Raw genomic sequence first — 18,552 nt, forward strand, 5'->3', positions numbered from 1 at the left:
TAAAATGATCATATTACATAAAATTCATAATCCAACACACAAGATATAAAACATATAAAAAGACTCAACTTCACAACACATAACAATCCCAAAAAATCGGGTTAAATCTGCTGATTTTTACATTAACTCCGTGTGGAACTCCACACTGAAGAAATTTCTTTTCAATATCAGTTTTATTAGTATTTCCTCAATAACCCAACTTGTACAAGTTTCTGTCCTTAGAGCACGTATTACTGTGGGACATTCATCAGGGGTACAGATGATATGTGTTTGTATCTCAAAGTGGATTGTATTTCTTTCCTGGCACTTTCTTGTCGCTCTGGATTTAGCTAAGAAATTGACACCTGTTGGATAAAAATAACGTATATTACTAGATTGTATGGTTGTTTTGTGTCTTATTAAATAGACTACAAACATCATCACCCTGATCCAAAAAAGGGGTGTGGGGTATATATCTTTGTTAACATACCTTCTGAATTGTGGTGATAACTTCCACAAGCCTCACCAAATCATAGATTTTGGTGACAAACGACTTCCAAATGATTACAGGAGGTCGCTCACAAACTGCCTCTCGAGTTCTATAAAAAGAAACACACAGATAGAATTCCTAAACTCATTTTTAACTCAGGTGAGGACTATATATGATCTATTGTCTTTAAGTACCCAAGCCTTACTTACAGCACTTCCATATAAGTCAGGACTCCAGATTAGGATAGGCCTCCAACTTGATAGATGGTAGGTTGAGACGGCAAAGACAAATCTCCCTATGGAGTCAAAAAAAATTCAATGAATTGTGATAACCACTTGTCTCTGGACACTTTATTTAAAAAATCCCCTTGTGTAAGGGAACTTCAATCTAGAGTAGGGTAAAGATTCACCCAGACTCTTAGAACTCTAGGGTTACGGCAAATAATTAAATTCCGGGTTCTCTTACAGTCAGAATACTGCAAAAGGTGATTGTATATCAAAGCTACGAGCCAGTATATATACTCCCTCTTACCTCAAAAAACCGAGTATGGCCTCTAGGTAGGTCCCAGGTCTGTGTATACCGATAGCACGGAAACCAAAGTGCTTTTTAAATCATTTATGTGACGCCGTCACATTACACGGGACGTGAAGACGTCACGCATAAAAATCGCGTGGTGACGTCGTCACGTGTCGCGTGGAAACCTAAGGTTACGGCAAATACGGCACATAATTAGATTCCGGGTTTTCTTATAACTGGAGTACTGCAAAAAGTAATTATATATCTAAGCTGCGAGCCAGTACACACAATCCCTCTTACCTTAAAAAACCGGGTATGGCCTCTGGATAGATCCCAGGTAAGAGTGCGCCACCTAGCACAGAACCCAAAGCGCTTTTCAAATTATTCATGTGACGCCGTCACATTACACAAAGACGTGAAAACGTCACGCGTATAAAATCGCGTAATGACGTCATCACGTATCGCGTAGTGTCCACAAATCGCGTGTGACAATGTCTGAGAAACTACAAACAGAGGAGGGCGTACTGAAGCTCACTCCCTAACACCCAAAGCTGTTGGGGTATATAGTAAGAAAGAAATAGAGTAGAGAACATCGCTATCCATGACCCATGAGAGTTCAAAACAATTTTTAGCAGAGTATTGTCATGGTAAACTGTGATTTAGTTTGTAAAAATGAGCATAATCAGTAGAATTGCCCAATGAACACAATAACCGAATTGCCATCTATTTTTCAAAGGTACAGTCTCAGCATCTGTTCAAACCTTTTTGTCAGCAGTATACGATCCTATTCCAAAATTGCAGAAAAAAGCCATGACTTTTTCAAAGGTGCATCCCAAACATCTATTCCACCCCTTGTTACAAATCTAATAATGGAGAACATTATTTGGCACAATGGTGATATTACTACATTCTTTGATCAAATTTAAAATCATCAATGTGAGGATCAGTAAACTTCGAACATATACTCTTGGAAACTTCCTACCACCAATACATCTATATGTACAATTGTAAATAGAGACTAATAACAAGAATGACTGTATAGAGACGATGTCTCTTATGCATTGTGCCACTCTATATTCTCGTTTAAACCCTGAATATGGCTCTTAGTTTGGAAAATTAGTTTTTGCTCCAGACTTAAAAGTTTCTTGTTAATCAAATCTTGTGTTTTGCCTTTTATATGTTTCAAAATAGTCCAATAAAAGTCTGTACTTTTATGATTTTTTTCCAAAAAATGCTTAACGAGTGGTGCTTGTTCTACCTTATTTTTGATGCAACTCTTATGTTCAGTCATTCTTATTTTACATTTCCGATTGGTTTTACCAATATAGATGTATTGGCACGGGCATTTGATAACATATACAACATTCTCTGTATTACAGTTTGTATGCTCAGTGATGTTCCATTCTTTTTTGAGACCTAAATCTATTTGAGTTGTTTTAGTGGTCTGTGCACACATGCTGCAATTGCCGCATGGATGGTGTCCTACAACTGGAGGTAGATCCCACAGTCTTCTCTGTTGGGTTTCTCTGATTCTATTGTTTCCAATGTCGTTCCTCATCACTAGGTTGCGTATCGTGGTACTCTTCTTGAACGCCACTAGTGGTTTAACACTTTCCTTAGACATCACCTTCTTCCAATTTTTGTTGATAATGGCTTTAATCTTATAGGATAGATTACTAAAGGTATTTACAAACACTAATGGATTCTCTTTACGTATCTTGTTCTGGTGTAATTGGTGGTCAAATAGGGCTTCTCTGTTGTTATTAATGCTCTCTTCGCTGCGTCTTTAACTAGACGTTTGGGATATCCTCGGTTTGTCAGTTTCGTGATCAATTTGTTGGCACCTTCCTCATATGACTCTCTCGTACTGCTATTCCTCTTAATACGAAGAAATTAACCAAAAGGTAAATTATTCTTCACATGTTGGGCATGGTGACTAGAAAAATGAAGAAGTGCATTTCTATCTGTTGCTTTGTTATAAGGTTTTATCAATAAGGTACCCTGATGGTGGTATATCGAGATGTCTAGAAAATCAATCATATCATTACTCATATTCATAGTAAATTTAAGGTACCTATTTTGTGTGTTAAGCCATTTGTTGAATTCATTGGCTTCTTCTACACTACCCTTCCAAATGACGAAAATGTCATCTATATACCGCAGCCAACACACTATATTGTCTTGAAACGGGTTTAAACTGCGATATATGATGGTTTCTTCAAACATATTGACGTATAGATTAGCTAGATTAGGTGCCATGGCTGCACCCATGGCCGTCCCTTCAATTTGGACGTAAAACTGTCCCATAAATTGAAAAAAGTTATTCGTCAAAGCCATCTCTATACACCACTTTATAAAAGAATTGGAAACCGGATGGTCATCTTCTCTTTTGAGGAGGGTTTCTTCTACAACCTCAAGTGTCGCTTGTTGGGGTATGTTGGTATATAAAGCCTGTATGTCCAGACATAATAATAAATTAATATCTGGATCGAACTGGCTACCCTCAATTCTCATTATGGCATCAGTGGTATCTTTTACATAGCTTCTCATGCTGGGTATGAACGGTCGAAGATAGCAATCTGCGTATTTGGACAACGGTTCCAGCAGCGAGTCGATACCAGAGACTATGGGTCTTCCGGGGGGATTTCTTAAGTTTTTATGGATTTTAGGGAGTATGTAGAAGATTGGAATTCTACCATTCTCTCTCACAAGATATTCTCCTTCTTGTTTACTAATGAGTTTTAAATCCACTGCTTTAGTCACTTTGTCTCTAATGTTCGTAAGTAATTCATTACTGGGATCCTTATCTATTTTTTTGTAATGATTAGTATTAGATAGTAGATTCAAACATTCTTCCACATATTGGGTTCTATCTAGAACTACTATTGCACCCCCTTTGTCAGCTTGTCGAATGATGATATTAGTATTCGACCCTAAAGATTTTAGAGTACTCTGTTCATTTTTGCTGAGGTTGGAATGTCTGGGGATGCCCATAGATTCCAGCGCTCTTAACTCTTCCAATACCTTCTTTTCGAAAACAATAGATTCAGGGGAATAAGAAGATGGAGGGGCACAGAAAATAGAAGGGTTTCTGAGGCCACTACAATTTTTTGAACCATTAAAGGCATTATTTTCAAAAAATTCTTTAAGGTGGACTTTTCTCATGAATTTTTGAAACTCCACTCTAAACTCAAAGGGGTTATGATGTTTAGATATCACATAGTTTAGACCTTTATTCAATACAAATGTTTCATGTTCAGTTAGAATGGCAGCGGAGAGATTAACTACCAACCCCTGTGACTCCGGGTCTGCATCCGGTCTGGGGCCCATTGTCTTTGTCCGCTGCCTCTTTCTAAAAAAGGCTGTCGTTGATCATTTCTACCTTGGTAGTTACCCCTTGCACCCCTTCCTCTATTGGGTCTATTCTCGCTTTCCTTACTGTTACCACTCGATCCTGTTCTACTATACTCCTCATTATCATCAGATCCTGCACTCGAACTGTATGAAGTATTTCTAAAACGTACTCTACGATTTGGCTGTTGATTACGTCCAGGTTTTGGGTCTCCAAACTTATAATCTTTATTAGTATAAATGAAAGCCTTCTCATGCGAGAAATTCTGTACATCTTTCTTCATACGTTTCACTCGTTCTGTGATTGTTTCCGTTTTGAAATCCTGCATTTCTTTTAGATGTTTGTCTAGACTTGTCTTAAAAGCCTCAACTTCAAATTTCTTCTTAATCTCTTCTTCCAATGATTTTAAATCCACTTCTATTTTTTTAGCAGTTTCCTGGGCTGTTTCTATTATTAGAATGAGCCAATCTCGACCACATTTATTAGAAATGTAACTCCATTTCAATTTAAAATCTTGATTATCCAAGAATAATCTAGGTTCATTCCTGACAATCAATCCTTGTGGTAATGCCTGGTGCTTGACGTATTCTAACATAATGATGGCATGTAACTCAGTTCTTATGAGTCGTTTTCTTAATTGTGCGAGTTCATCCCATTGATCGTCTTTAGTGAGGATATCTAGATCTTTGTCCAAGCCCATTATTGGTAGGGATTCTATCAATTTACGTACATATTCATCATTATATGCCAGGCATTTATCTGATGCAAACAGGTCTAGAACCAAGGACCCTAATCTGACACAGGTCACCGCAAAGACCTGGGCCAACAGGACCAGTTCTGCAGAGGAGTGAAAACCGGCGTCTGAGAAGATCCGCTTGAACATTGTCCACCCTTCTGATACGTGAGGCCAGCAGATACACCAGATGAGATTCCTCCCAGGTGCCTATCAGCGCTGCCAGAGCATTCAAGGAACAGCCGGAACCCCTTTTGCAGTTCACATATGCCAAGGCCGTCGTATTGTCCGATCGGACCAAAAACCGCCGACCGTCCAGCAACTCCTCGAAGTACACCAGAGCTTGCACAATGGCACAACTCTTGCCAATTGGATGATCACCGGCTCTCCCCAGATCTCACAACCCTTGAGCTGAGAGGACCCCCAATGTATACCCTTTCTGCTGGTGTTGGTAGTAGGAGAGGTCACAGGAGGAAGGACCATGCACACCTCAGCCTGTAGACCTGAAACCCCCCGCCACCATAGCAGGGACACTCGCAGCGCTGGGGACACTGAAAACAAAACTACGAAAGCCGAGATGTCGGGAGCCAGTGGGAGAGAGTATAAGACACCAGGAGACGTAACCAAAGACAGGCTCAAGGAACTGGAAAACATGCAAGACGCCACGTGCCCCGTAACTTCAGCAACAGGTGAGTCGAGACATACTGCCTTCTGAGAACCCAGCCCAGAACAGCCAGCAAGCGCCCCCCCTGCACAACATCCAGAGTACGCTCTCCCCAGACGTCCGGACAAGCAGTGCAGGGTGTTGAGACCCATAAGCAGGTGACACATCCTAGAAAGCATAGGGACCAGGAACACCCGCAAGTAGAAAACTTGACCCTGAACAGGGAGAGGAACGGGCAAGACGGTAACCCACAACAACCGTTCGGAGAGAACGGATCCCATGCAAACCTGGACAGGAGGAGACAGGAACGGCAACTGATACCCCCTCCAGAAGGAGCCCATTACCCAGGAAGCCGAACCCCACCGGTCCCATACACCTCCGAGAAGATAGAGACGAGGAGCCAGGGAAAACCGCCAGTCACTGCACTTGCACCAGAGGGAAATCACAGGACGTTGAAACAGGCCTGCGCCACAATATAACAGCATGCTTGTCAGCCCACAAAAAGATTTGACCTATCAAAAGGAAGATACTGGACAGCCCATAAGTCCAGCAGACTATGGCCCCCTCAGCCGACAGAGGAGCCACCAGGCTGGCGTCAAAAGGGCAGAGTACTGTCACAAAGCGGGGCAAAGCAATCCATCCCGGATAGCCGACATCAAAGGCAACCCCCTACCTGAGGTATGCCTATACTGGAAAACCCACTGAAGTGACATCCCCCTCCACCGGCACCAGGGGCTCTGAGAACCCCTCTAAGCACAGACATGTGCCACCATGTGCCCTATCACTTCCCACAAGTCTGAGAGGAGGCGTGAAAGCAACACGTCAGCACCGGAGGACCTAGGGCCTAAAAGAAGAGACACTGGGAACCCCCTGCATGGCCGTTACTTCCATGATCATTTTCCATAATCCCATGCCGGACAAGGGAAAAGCAAATCAACTCCTTTGACTTTCCCTTGCGCAGTTTAGAGGAAGAGGACAGGACAAGGAGTCTGCGTCCATAGCTAGCACAGACCCAAACACACCACTAACACACCACATGACTGAGAGGTGGCTTGAGCCCTGTATCCAGTAGCTGGTAGCCTCATGCTCTAAATCGTTCCAATGCATCGGTCTAGGAAGGATGAAGGACCGAGTCAGCACCGCTGAGACTCGAACCCGAAGTGTAGACTATGCCAGGCCGGTACCCTTCCGGCCGCTTGCAGATGTGTCCAAAATCTGCGCCGTATTCACAGGCAGCACGCAAGGAATGCAGCCAACATCCGGTGCATACTGGGCTGTGTGTGTCTGAGGAGCTGGTGGTATGTGACATGTCTGTGACAGAACAGAGCCCCGCACTTTCAAATACTCTGTCACAGTCACCCCACGACAAGAAGCAGAGAGGCCTCACAACAAAAAAGGAAGGCTAGCCCATACTGCCAAGTGCTTGCCATCATTTCCAATAAAGATGTGTACACAGAGCACGAGGTAACGGCCTTTCAAAGGAGTCAAGATGGCCATACCAGCAAGAGAGGGGAAAACATCAAGCACAGTCCTCCCCTCTCCTTACATTCCCCCAGAGAATGCAGCTGACATCCGGTGCATCCTGGGCCGTGTGTCTCTGCGGAGCGGGTGGTATGTGGCATGCCTGCGACAGAACAGAGCCCCCGCACTTTCAAATACTCTGTCACAGTCACCCCACGACAAGAAGCAGAGAGGCCTCACAACAAAAGGGAAGGCTTAGCCCATACTGCCAAGTGCTTGCCATCATTTCCAATAAAGATGTGCACACAAAGCACGAGGAAAACGGCATGTTGAAGGAGTCAAAATGGCCATACCAGCAAGAGAGGGGAAAACATCAAGCACAGTCCTCCCCTCTCCTTACCTTCCCCCAGATAATGCAGCTAACATCCGGTGCATCCTGTGCTGTGTGTGTCTGAGGAGTGGGTGGTATGTGACATGCCTGCGACAGAACAGAGCCCCCGCACTCCCAAAGACTCTCTGCCACTGTCACCCCACGACAAGAAGCAGAGAGGCCTCACAACAAAAGGGAAGGCTAGCCCATACTGCCAAGTCGAATCAAGATGGCCAAAACAGGAGGAGAGGGGAAAAACATCAAGCCCAGTCCTCCCCTCTCCTTACCTTCCCCCGGGCCGTGCAGGACCCGGGACACAATGCTCACGCTGCGGTCCGGAGCCCAGCAAAGAACCGAGCGAGGCAATCCAGCTCAACTGTGACCCCAGGCCCCGCAGGGGGCCCAGGAGCAGTGCCGCACCTGAGGGAGCCGAGGGCCCCGCCACACAGCCCCCCCCAGGGGGCCAGCAATCGGTGCTCCCTGGTACCCCGCACTGGGAAGAAAAAGTCCAACCTGCCGGAGGCAGGAAAAATTTAAACTGAGTGACATGGATGTGGGGGAGGAGTTATAGGGATTTAAAGAAATAGAAGAAGGTCCTGTGTCGGAGGCGGGTGCCTCATGAAGTAAGTACTGGGACGAGGAAGAGTGGACGTGGAGGTAATGAATGGTAGGTGGGGCTGGTAGGTTGGCAGGTGGAGTTGGAGGATCTGTACCGAGGGAGATGGGGGCAGGGAAGAGAGGGTACATTGGGGCAGTGTAGCAGGGCGGGAAATGGTGGCACCTATGTGTGGAGTGCTCACCTCGCTTCGAATACAGGATGCATTTTTTAGCGCAAGCTGATTGCTCGGGCACCCACCTCGGGTGCTAACTGCAGATTCCTGCCTATCCACTCGCTTTCACTAATTCCCTTGCTCTTCTTTCTGTTCTCTGGCCCCCTAGGGAACTGTGATGGTGCCTGACTTCTACCTTCTGTTCTATTCCCTCCCACTCTCACTCCCCCTCCCTGCGTTAGGTGAGAACGTGGCGCAGAAGCTGTGTGCTATGACAATGCTAACATCTCCCCTTTCTTTTTCTTTGAGACGACTTTGTTTTTACAAAGTAGCGCTTTGTAAAAGATCAACATGAATTAAAAATAAAATCCATTTTAAAGTGACTGTTAATACAGGTGATTAAAAAATAGTGTCTGCCTGTTTTCTACCATCCGTGCAATTTTGGATCAATTTCCCGCATGGGGTGGTAGCATAGAGCGTAAAATGCACTTTGCCCGTTTCCACTTCTCCATATAGGAATACTGCCAGGATATCCCTCTGCATTTAAATTTAATGCTACAGAGAAGATTGAATCCTCAGGGTTCCTCCTACATTTTACAGCAGTAAAAATCTGCCCGAACCCACAGGGATTCATTTTATTTCCAGCCACCAAGTGCTGATCAGGGTAAAAAAAAAAGGGCCGGGTCCCCAAACCACCTATCGCCTACACAGTCCTTTCTGTGGGATTAGCTCCCAATTTAAAATAAGCACCGTAGGCGGAAAATAAATATTTCATTGACAGAATACACCATGTAGCCACTTGAACAGTATGAATGAGGTATGTAAACACAGGCCCTTGCGTTCCCTTATAATTAATGTCGTCATGCCAATTGCTCATGCATGCAATGTTTTGCTATTTTATTCCAAGCTGTCCTTGTGCTTCATGCTGTCCAAGCTGCTTCTGAACAAAATGTGCTCTCTAAGAGGATATACCATGGGTAATGCATTTATAGTACTGGCAAACAAAGCATCACCGAAATCAGTACTGAATGGATATTATAGGAATCAAACCTGCGGCTTGTCCGGATCTGGTTTATTCCAATCTGAAACGTCGATAAAACTGATCTGAAAAAGAAAAGGACAGAGAAGGTGGATCGAATGGCGTGAAGGGCAATATTAGACATACACAACACATTGAAATATACACAACACATCAAAAAGTCGAAAATCTCATTTCCATCACGTAAAACGAACAGAATCCCACTAACGCTTCCACTTATAACCATCAGATTTAATCTCTTAAGAAATCAATAATGGATCATTGGACCAAAAATCGGACCATACAAGACCCATTTCTTGAAGCTCCGACCATGTCATATAGAAGCAGGCTACGTCATCCTCTGGTCATAACCGAATGTCATGATCTGGAGCGTCAAACAGTTCTTGCCGCTAAGAAGACGGGTGCATTTACATGTATGAATTGCACAAACTGTAACTCGATCATTAAGGGACACTATATACATCATCCCTGCAAAGGTCACAAAATAGATCTACGACATTTCGCTGCCTGTGACTAACAGGAAGTGGTTTATGGCATCAAATGCCCTTGTGGCAAGTTTTATGTACGGAAGACTAGACGCAAGGCCAAAGTGAGATAAAACGAGCACAACCACAATATAGCTCAAGTTCAATTTTAGTAGAGGTAGTTTCTAAACTTTGATGGGGCAGTCATTATGACAAGTTCCTATGACAGAGGGAAGACTTTTGGATCCAATATTTAGACACAATTACCCCAAAGGGCATTAGTGACCACAACGAATTCCATCTTTTTTTGTAACCATGATACAATTATTACTCGTAGCTCCCGTATGGTGTAGCGAGATACTTTTCAATGGCTGTATAAATACATTTTTCTATGGCCTATTTGAGTCCTTTATCTATATGTGCGTTAGATATCACGCTTGGGATTATAGGAAACATCTTTATTTGAGTACACAATATTTTGAGCTCAGGGGTTATCCTGGATACCTTGCAATTAATTTTGTTGTTTCAAAAAAGTGGATTTGCCATACTACTTGTCTTGATAAAGACCCACGTGGTTGAAACACGTGTCAGCTGACCAGAAATGGGACCATGAGCCCACACACATGACTATCTGATGTCTATTAAAATTGCACTTATCACCAATCGTTAAGAGTGTGGCAAATCCACTTTTTTGAAACAACAAAACTAAGTGCGAGGTATCCAGGATAACCCCTGAACTTACAACAAAAGAGGTGTGGCCTTCACCTCAAAACACATCCTGTGACCTGCCAGCGAGCCAGAAAGATATCCCGTAAACAATCAACTGAGTTTAGCAATGACGGTTCAAATCCTAGGGCCCCCAAACAGTTAACACATATTTTGAGCCTACACATGTGCATTCAGGTCAACACATATTGGTATCAATCTGACCAGAGTTAGGGTCTTGGGAACTGCCACTTATGATACCAGATTGAGTGCCTTACAATTTTTATGATCTTTCTCAACCGTGTAAATCATACAGCACGCAATATTCCCTAACGTTTAATGTGCACATGAGATATTGATAACAAGACACTTACAGGGTAATTCGCACAAAAGTGGCGCACGCGGCTGGCGCACAGTGTGCGCGTTCGAATGTCTGCGCCAGCCGCGTGCGCTAAAATCGATTTCTGCGCACAGCGTATTCATGGATTTTAGCCTCCAAAACCATCCGTGGCGCAGAGTGGCGCAGCGACCCTGCAGCAGCGCCAGTTACGCCCCCAAGAACACCCTCGCGCAAGGAAAAGCCATCAAAATTCCCAATTGATATGATATGATATGGCATTTGTGACGTGCCTATACACAAGTGTTTCAAGGCGCGACGAGGCAGGGGGTGGGGAACAAGGGGAGACAGACAACGATCCTACTAGGCCAGGTGTCATTCAGATCGCGCAAGTGCAAGGGTATAGGGGACTGGGAAAAGTGCAAGGGGAAGGGGAGAGGGGGAAAAGTGCTGTACATGGTTAGTAGAATACAAGATAAATAATAGGGCCAGCTGGTGGCAAGTGCAAGGAAAGTGCAGTACATGGTTAGTAGAATACAAGATAAATAATAGGGCCAGCTGGTGGCAAGTGCAAGATAAATGCCGGGAGAAGGGGCTGTAGGATACAGAGACAGTCCCGTAGTGCAGGTAGGCAGTGCAGGGAAGAGTGGCTGGGCCAAGGACCGAGATCGGTGAGTGGCCCAGTAGCAGATTCAGTGCAGGTTCAGTGATTTTAGCAGGGGAGAGAGGGAGAGAAAGCGGAGGCAAAGAGGAAGGTTTTGAGGTGCTTCCGGAACCGGAGATGGTTCTCCTCAAGTTTCAAGGAGGCAGGAAGGCTGTTCCAGAGGGAGGCCCCTGCTGCGGGGAGAGATCTACCCCCAGCTCGTTGCTTGGAGAAGCGGCTGACCCTGAGGTAGTTGGAGATGGATGAGTGAAGAGCTCGAGAAGGAAGATATTTCGGAAGAGAGAGTTGAAGGTATTTTGGCCCAAGGCCCCAGAAGGCCTTGTGGACAATGCAGAGGGTTTTGAACTTAAACCTCGCAGCCACTGGGAGCCAGTGTAGTGATTTCAGTCCTGGAGAGATACGGTCCCTGGGCTTGAGGCCAAGGACAAGTCTCGCAGTCCTGTTCTGGATGAGTTGCAAAGGGCGGAGAGTAGAGGCAGGAAGATTTAGATAGAGGCTGTTACAGTAGTCCAGCTTCGAGAGAACCAGGGCTCTGGAGACAGTGAGCTTCTGGGGGAAGGAGAGGAAAGAAGGATACCTCTGAGGAGGTGTAGCTGGTAGTGTGACTTCTTAGAGACGTCAGATATGTGAGGAGAGAATGAGAGTGTGGAGTCGAAGATGACCCCAAGGTTTTTTGCCTTGCAGGTAGGCGCGGGAAGAGGGCCAAGGGAGGCCGCACAGAGAGCTGCAGGGAAGGAGGGAGTGGGTGTGCCGATAAGTAGAATCTCAGTCTTACTGGCATTAAGGCAGAGGTTGTTGGCGGCACACCATTCCTGGATAGCAGAGAGACAGTCAGAGATGAGGGAAGGGGACTGGGAGGCCGAGGGTAGCCTGAAAATGAGCTGGGTATCATCTGCGTAGCACTGAAAGTTGGGACAGAGAGCGGCGATGCCGTGAGCAAGAAGACCCAGATACTGGTTGAACAGCCAGGGGGAGAGGTTAGATCCCTGGGGGACACCACAGGTAGAGAAAAAGATGTCAGAGAGGAAGGAACCCAGTTGGATCTGGGAGGGTCGATTGGAGCAGAAGGAGGTCAGCCACGCCAGAGCCTGACCAAAATTCCCAATTCAGCGCAAAGGGCTGCGCTAACCCTGGACCAGTATACAGGGCTGCCAAACAGCAAACGCAGAGCGGGGAACGTGTATTACTGGGGTGCGCGGGAAGTTCCACACGCGATTTCAGCAGGGTACGTGTATTTCTGGGGTGCGGGGAAGTTTAACACGCGATTTCAGCAGGGTACGTGTATTACTGGGGTGCGTGGGAAGTTCCACATGCAATTTCAGCAGGGTACATGTATTTCTGGGGTGCGGGGAAGTTTAACACGCAATTTCAGCAGGGTACGTGTATTACTGGGGTGCGCGGGAAGTTCCACACACGATTTCAGCAGGGTACGTGTATTTCTGGGGTGCGGGGAAGTTTAAAACGCGATTTCAGCAGCGTACGTGTATTACTGGGGTGCGCGGGAAGTTCCACACGCGATTTCAGCAGGGTACGTGTATTTCTGGGGTGCAGGGAAGTTTAACACGTGATTTCAGCAGGGTACGTGTATTACTGGGGTGCGCAGGAAGTTCCACACGCGATTTCAGCAGGGTACGTGTATTTCTGGAGTGTGGGGAAGTTTAACACGCAATTTCAGCAGGGTACATGTATTACTGGGGTGCGCGGGAAGTTCCACACGCGATTTCAGCAGGGTACGTGTATTTCTGGGGTGCAGGGAAGTTTAACACGCGATTTCAGCAGGGTACGTGTATTTCTGGTGTGCGCGGGAAGTTCCACACGTGATTTCAGCAGGGTACGTGTATTTCTGGGGAGCGGGGAAGTTTAACACGTGATTTCAGCAGGGTACGTATATTTCTGGGGTGCACAGGAAGTTCCACACGCGATTTCAGCAGGGTACGTGTATTACTGGGGTGCGCGTGACTTTTCACACGCGATAGGCCCTGTGCGAGTGGGGTACGTGTATTTTGGGGGTGCAGGGGAGTCCTACACGTGAATTGCCAGTGTGGGTCCTCCCAGGTGTTCCCTCTACACCCTCCACGGCCCCTGCAGGCAGCCCACACCACAGGGGACTTCCCTGCACCCCTGGTCATGTCCCGCAGGTAGCCCATCCACCATGGGCACGTCCCCAGCCAAGCCACATGTCACCTTGCACTACTGATCACCAATGCATGACCCCCTCCACCCCCACCCTCCAGCAGTGCAGTGCACCTGCCAGCAGGCCCCCACTCATGTCCCCTTGCACCCTCACCCCCCAGTAGTGCAGGGCACCTGCCAGCAGGCCCCCACACATGTCCCCTTGCACACCCACCCCCCAACAGTGCAGGACACCTGCCAGCAGGCCCCCACTCATGTCCCCTTGCACCCCCACCCCCCAGCAGTGCAGGGCACCTGCCAACATGCCCCCACTCATGTCCCACTCATGTCCCCTTGCACTCCCACCCCCCAGCAGTGCAGGGCACCTGCCAGCAGGCCCCCACTCATGTCCCACTCATGTCCCCTTGCACCCCCACCCCCCAAGCACTGAGGGGCACCTGCCAGCAGGCCCCCACTCATGTCCCCTTGCACCCCCACCCCCCAGCAGTGCAGGGCACCTGCCAGCAGGTCCCCACTCATGTCCCCTTGCACCCCTACCCCCCAGCAGAGCAGGGCACCTGCCAACAGGCCCCCACTCATGTCCCACTCATGTCCACTTGTACCCCCACCCCACAGCAGTGCAGGGTACCTGCCAGCAGGCCCCCACACCACAGGGGACTACCCTGCACCCCTGGTTATGTCCCGCAGGCAGCCCATCCACCATGGGCATGCCCCCCCAGCGAAGCCACATGTCACCTTGCACTAGTGATCACCAACGCATTACCCACTTGCACCCCCACCCCCCAACAATCATGTCCCACTCATGTCCCCTTGCACCACCACCCCCCAAGCAGTGCAGGGCACCTGCCAGCAGGCCCCCACTCATGTTCCCCAGCAGTCAGGGGCACCTGCCAGCAGGCCCCCACTCATGTCCCCTTGCAACCCCACCCCCCAGCACTGAGGGGCACCTGCCAGCAGGCCCCCACTCATGTCCCCTTGCACCCCCACCCCCAACAGTGCAGGGCACCTGCCAGCAGGCCCCCACTCATGTCCCACTCATGACCCCTTGCACCCCCACCCCCAAGCAGTGCAGGGCCTATCGCCAGCAGGCCCCCACTCATGTCCCACTCATGTCCCCTTGCACCCCCACGACCCAGCAGTTCAGGGCACCTGCCAGCAGGCCCCCACTCATGTCCCCTTGAACCCCCACCCCCCAAGCAGTGCAGGGCACCTGCCAGCAGGCCCCCACTCATGTCCCCTTGCACCCCCACCCCCCAGCAGTGCAGGGCACCTGCCAGCAGGCCCCCACTCATGTCCCACTCATGTCCCCTTGCACCCCCACCCCCCAGCACTGAGGGACACCTTCCAGCAGGCCCCCACACATGTCCCCTTGCACCCCCACCCCCCAGCAGTGCAGGGCCCCTGCCAGCAGGCCCCCACTCATGTCCCCCAGCACCCCCACCCCCAGCAGTGCAGGGCACCTGCCAGCAGGCCCCCACTCATGTTCCCTTGCACCCCCACCCACCAAGCAGTGCGGGGCACCTGCCACCAGGCCTCCACTCATGTCCCCCAGCACCCCCACCCCCAAGCAGTGCAGGGCACCTGCCAGCAGGCCCCCACTCATGTCCCACTCCTATCCCCTTGCACCCCCACCCCCAAGCAGTGCAGGGCACCTGCCAGCAGGCCCCCACTCATGTCCCCTTGCACCCCCACCCCCCAGCAGTGCAGGGCACCTGCCAGCAGGCCCCAACACATGTCCCCCAGCCAACACGTCATCACAATCTAGATCCCTGGCCCTTATGGCCAGCCTCCACCTGCCAAAGACCCACCCAAGTATTGCATCCACCCACATAGAAATGCCAATTACATGATACAACCCCAATGGCAAGTATGTAAATGAACACATGTCCGTCACTCACACACAATGGGTGCAAGTGAATGTCAAAACCCATATCATGACATGCACGAAACCAATGAGATAATACCACAAATGGAAGTATAAAAAAATATATATTAAAGATAACATGAACGTAAATCAAATTAAACACACAACAATGGGAATAACAAAAGAAATGGTCCATGTCCGATAAATAATGAAAATCAAGAAAACATAAGCAAAAGAAATCCAAAAAGAAATGTTGTCCAAAGTCACAGTCCAAAAAATCAAATCCAAGGGAAAATAAAAAGTAAAAAACATTGCTCCATGGTGGACACAAAAAAAATATTAAAAAAGATGAATCCAATGTAGAACTATGTACAATTGAAGAATCCAGGGTCCATGTGCCCAACTTAAGAAATGAAACCTACCAAAAACTACTACCTAATAAAAAAACTATATACAAAAATGTGGTGCATTGTCCAAGCGGTCCAAAATAAAGAAAAAACGAAAGGAAACCTAATACTAACTAACTATTTACAAGGGCAGCGGGCAAGTCCAACAGCTCACTTGTTGATGTCCCGGGCCAGGGCATCATCGAACTCCTGCTCGATGTCCCAGAGGCTGTCCTCTTCCATGGCCCCGAGGGTTCCCTCCGCATGGAGTTCTCCGCCCTGACCATCATGAGCCATGCCTCTTCCGCCCGCTGCCGCTCCGCATCTATCGCATGGCCCAACCGCTGCCACACGGAAGACACTTCCCGTCCAGGGTCCTCCTGCCCTTCCGGCCGATGCCTGCCCCTCCGATGTTGAAGGTCCCGAGCCATCATGGCTCCCACCTTGTTGCTGCTGCTGCTGTGATGCTGCCTGTGCCCTGGCTCCTGCTGCCTGCACATCCTCCTCCAGCTGGGGTGCAGTTGTTGAGGTGGCCACCCGTGCTGGACGTCCAACTCCCAACTGTGGCAGGGATGTGTCCTCCACCAGCCTGGCCGCAGTGTCAGAGGCAGCTCCACAAGGCACCCAGTGGACACATGGGTGGGAAGATGGCACGGAGGACGACTGGTGCATAGGGGGTTCAGTTGAGGAGGGGGTCGGAACAAGGTCCAGAAAACGGAGGAATCCGGCCCTGGTGAGCTGTCCCAGTGGGTCAACGCGGTCAACGAGCCATGCAAGAAGACGTGCAGTCTCCTCATGAAAAGACTGCAGGTCAGCTCGCAAGGCACGTTGACGCAACGCCACCCCACCCAGGACAGGCTCAACCCGGTGCCGGATAGCCACATCCGCAGGGAGAGGAAGGCCAGTTGGTGTAAGCCGATCCTCTCCCTGAGAACGGGTCTGGACGTAGGTATCCCTGCTGGTGCAAGATGATGCAGTCACAGGATCGGGGACAGGATTACACAAAGGCACCTCCGCGGCGGCCTGTGCTGCCTCCTGTCCCTGCCCCTGCACTGCACCACTAGCACCAGTGGAATCCCCACCTCCGGACCCCGTCTCTGTCCCTTGCACGGCCTCCTCCTCCACCAAACCCCCCACCAACCTGGATGACTCCATGCCATCTTCCTCCGTCGGGCCCTGTGGGGTCTCAGCTGCCCCTTCGGCTGCCGAGGAGTCCAACTCCAACCTCCGCCTCTTGGACCTCCCCTCGGCAGCTGCGACCTGGGATGCAGCACCGGACTCCTCACTCCCCGACGAGATAACAACCTGGGAGGGGAGCCGGGCCTTGCGTCTCCGGCTGGAGGTGCGAACCCTGCCGCTGTGCTCCACAGCACCCTCTCCGCCCTCTTCATCAGTCGATGCTGCAGACAGGGAGAGATAGGACACAGGCATCAGGGCACTGTACAATGGACTCATACACACATGACAGTTGCACACGAGTGTCATTGTCAAACTTCAGACATGGCATCACAATCCCCAACACACATGTAATTTCAAATCCCACATGAGCTATTCCACAGCCATATCGCAACAGCCAGCACCATCCATACACATACAACAGCATGAGCAGGCAAAGGTGAGCCAGACATCACATGAGACGCAGGGAGTGCACTAGACATGCACACACGCCACCACACTTACATGCATGTGTACACCTCCATCAAGTGTCGCAGTGATGAGATCGGCATCCATGTCACATCTGGCAATCAGTCTTCTACATATCAGTCTCACATGCATCCATGTTGCATGACAGTTGCACACTTGTCAGATACACATACATGCACATGTACACAGTGCAGATACATGCAGCTGGAACCAACATCCATGTGTGACACCACAACCTTGACAACTGACATACACAGTCATTCAAACATGTGTGCTCACACATCTGCATTTGGCCTGCATGCTTACCCACAAATACACCATCCATGTGTCTCACACATGAAAGGACTCGCATGTGTCAGCCTCACGCCACTGTACATACACATCCATACATGGCCCTACAAAACCACATGTGCAACCTGCACACTACTGGCACACCACCACACGCACAGCTTCCAATCAGTATGCATGTACACTTACCGCTCGACTCCAGATGGGTGTGCCTCTCAAGGACCTGGACGTGGAGCGCTGGGCATACGCGTTCCGGACACTCATTTGGTCTTCCGACAGGTGTCCCCGGCGCCCCTTAGCATCCGCTGCCTTCAAGAGGCGCCACACCTTGTTGAGGGTCTTGGACCTGAAGTCCTCCCAGCGCTTCTTGACATGATGGGATTCGCGGACTGCCTCCCCCTCCGCGTTGATGGCAGTCACGATGTCCGTCCAGATCCGGTCCGTCCTTCCTTGTCGGCATGCGACCTTCCGAAGAGGGCATCATACTGCCCCAGGACCTGCTCCACCAGGACACCAACTTCGGTGGCAGTGAAGCTGGTGGCCCTCTGCCTCTCTGGATGGGGGTTGCCAGTGGTCTCAGATGATGGTGTGCCCGACATGGCAACCCCAGAGGCAGGAGTGGGTGGGCAACTGGGTCCTGGGGCTGGGCTGTGGAGCGATGGAATCCCAGTCGGAAGTTTTCGGTTCCAGCAG

General features: G+C 49.1%; 1 protein-coding gene across 1 annotated transcript in view; it reads right to left on the reverse strand.

Moving 5' to 3' along the window:
* AKAP4 (A-kinase anchoring protein 4) overlaps positions 1 to 18,552 on the reverse strand; it is an 858,685-nt gene that overhangs the window by 615,128 nt on the left and 225,005 nt on the right. Inside the window, exon 4 of the mRNA XM_069648669.1 lies at positions 9,386 to 9,439. Coding sequence (XP_069504770.1) covers positions 9,386 to 9,439 — 54 coding nt within the window. The remainder of the gene's footprint in view (positions 1 to 9,385; positions 9,440 to 18,552) is intronic.

This window comes from Ambystoma mexicanum, chromosome 2q (genome assembly GCF_040938575.1).
Source record: "Ambystoma mexicanum isolate Mex_15411 chromosome 2q, UKY_AmexF1_1, whole genome shotgun sequence".
NCBI lineage: Eukaryota > Metazoa > Chordata > Amphibia > Caudata > Ambystomatidae > Ambystoma > Ambystoma mexicanum.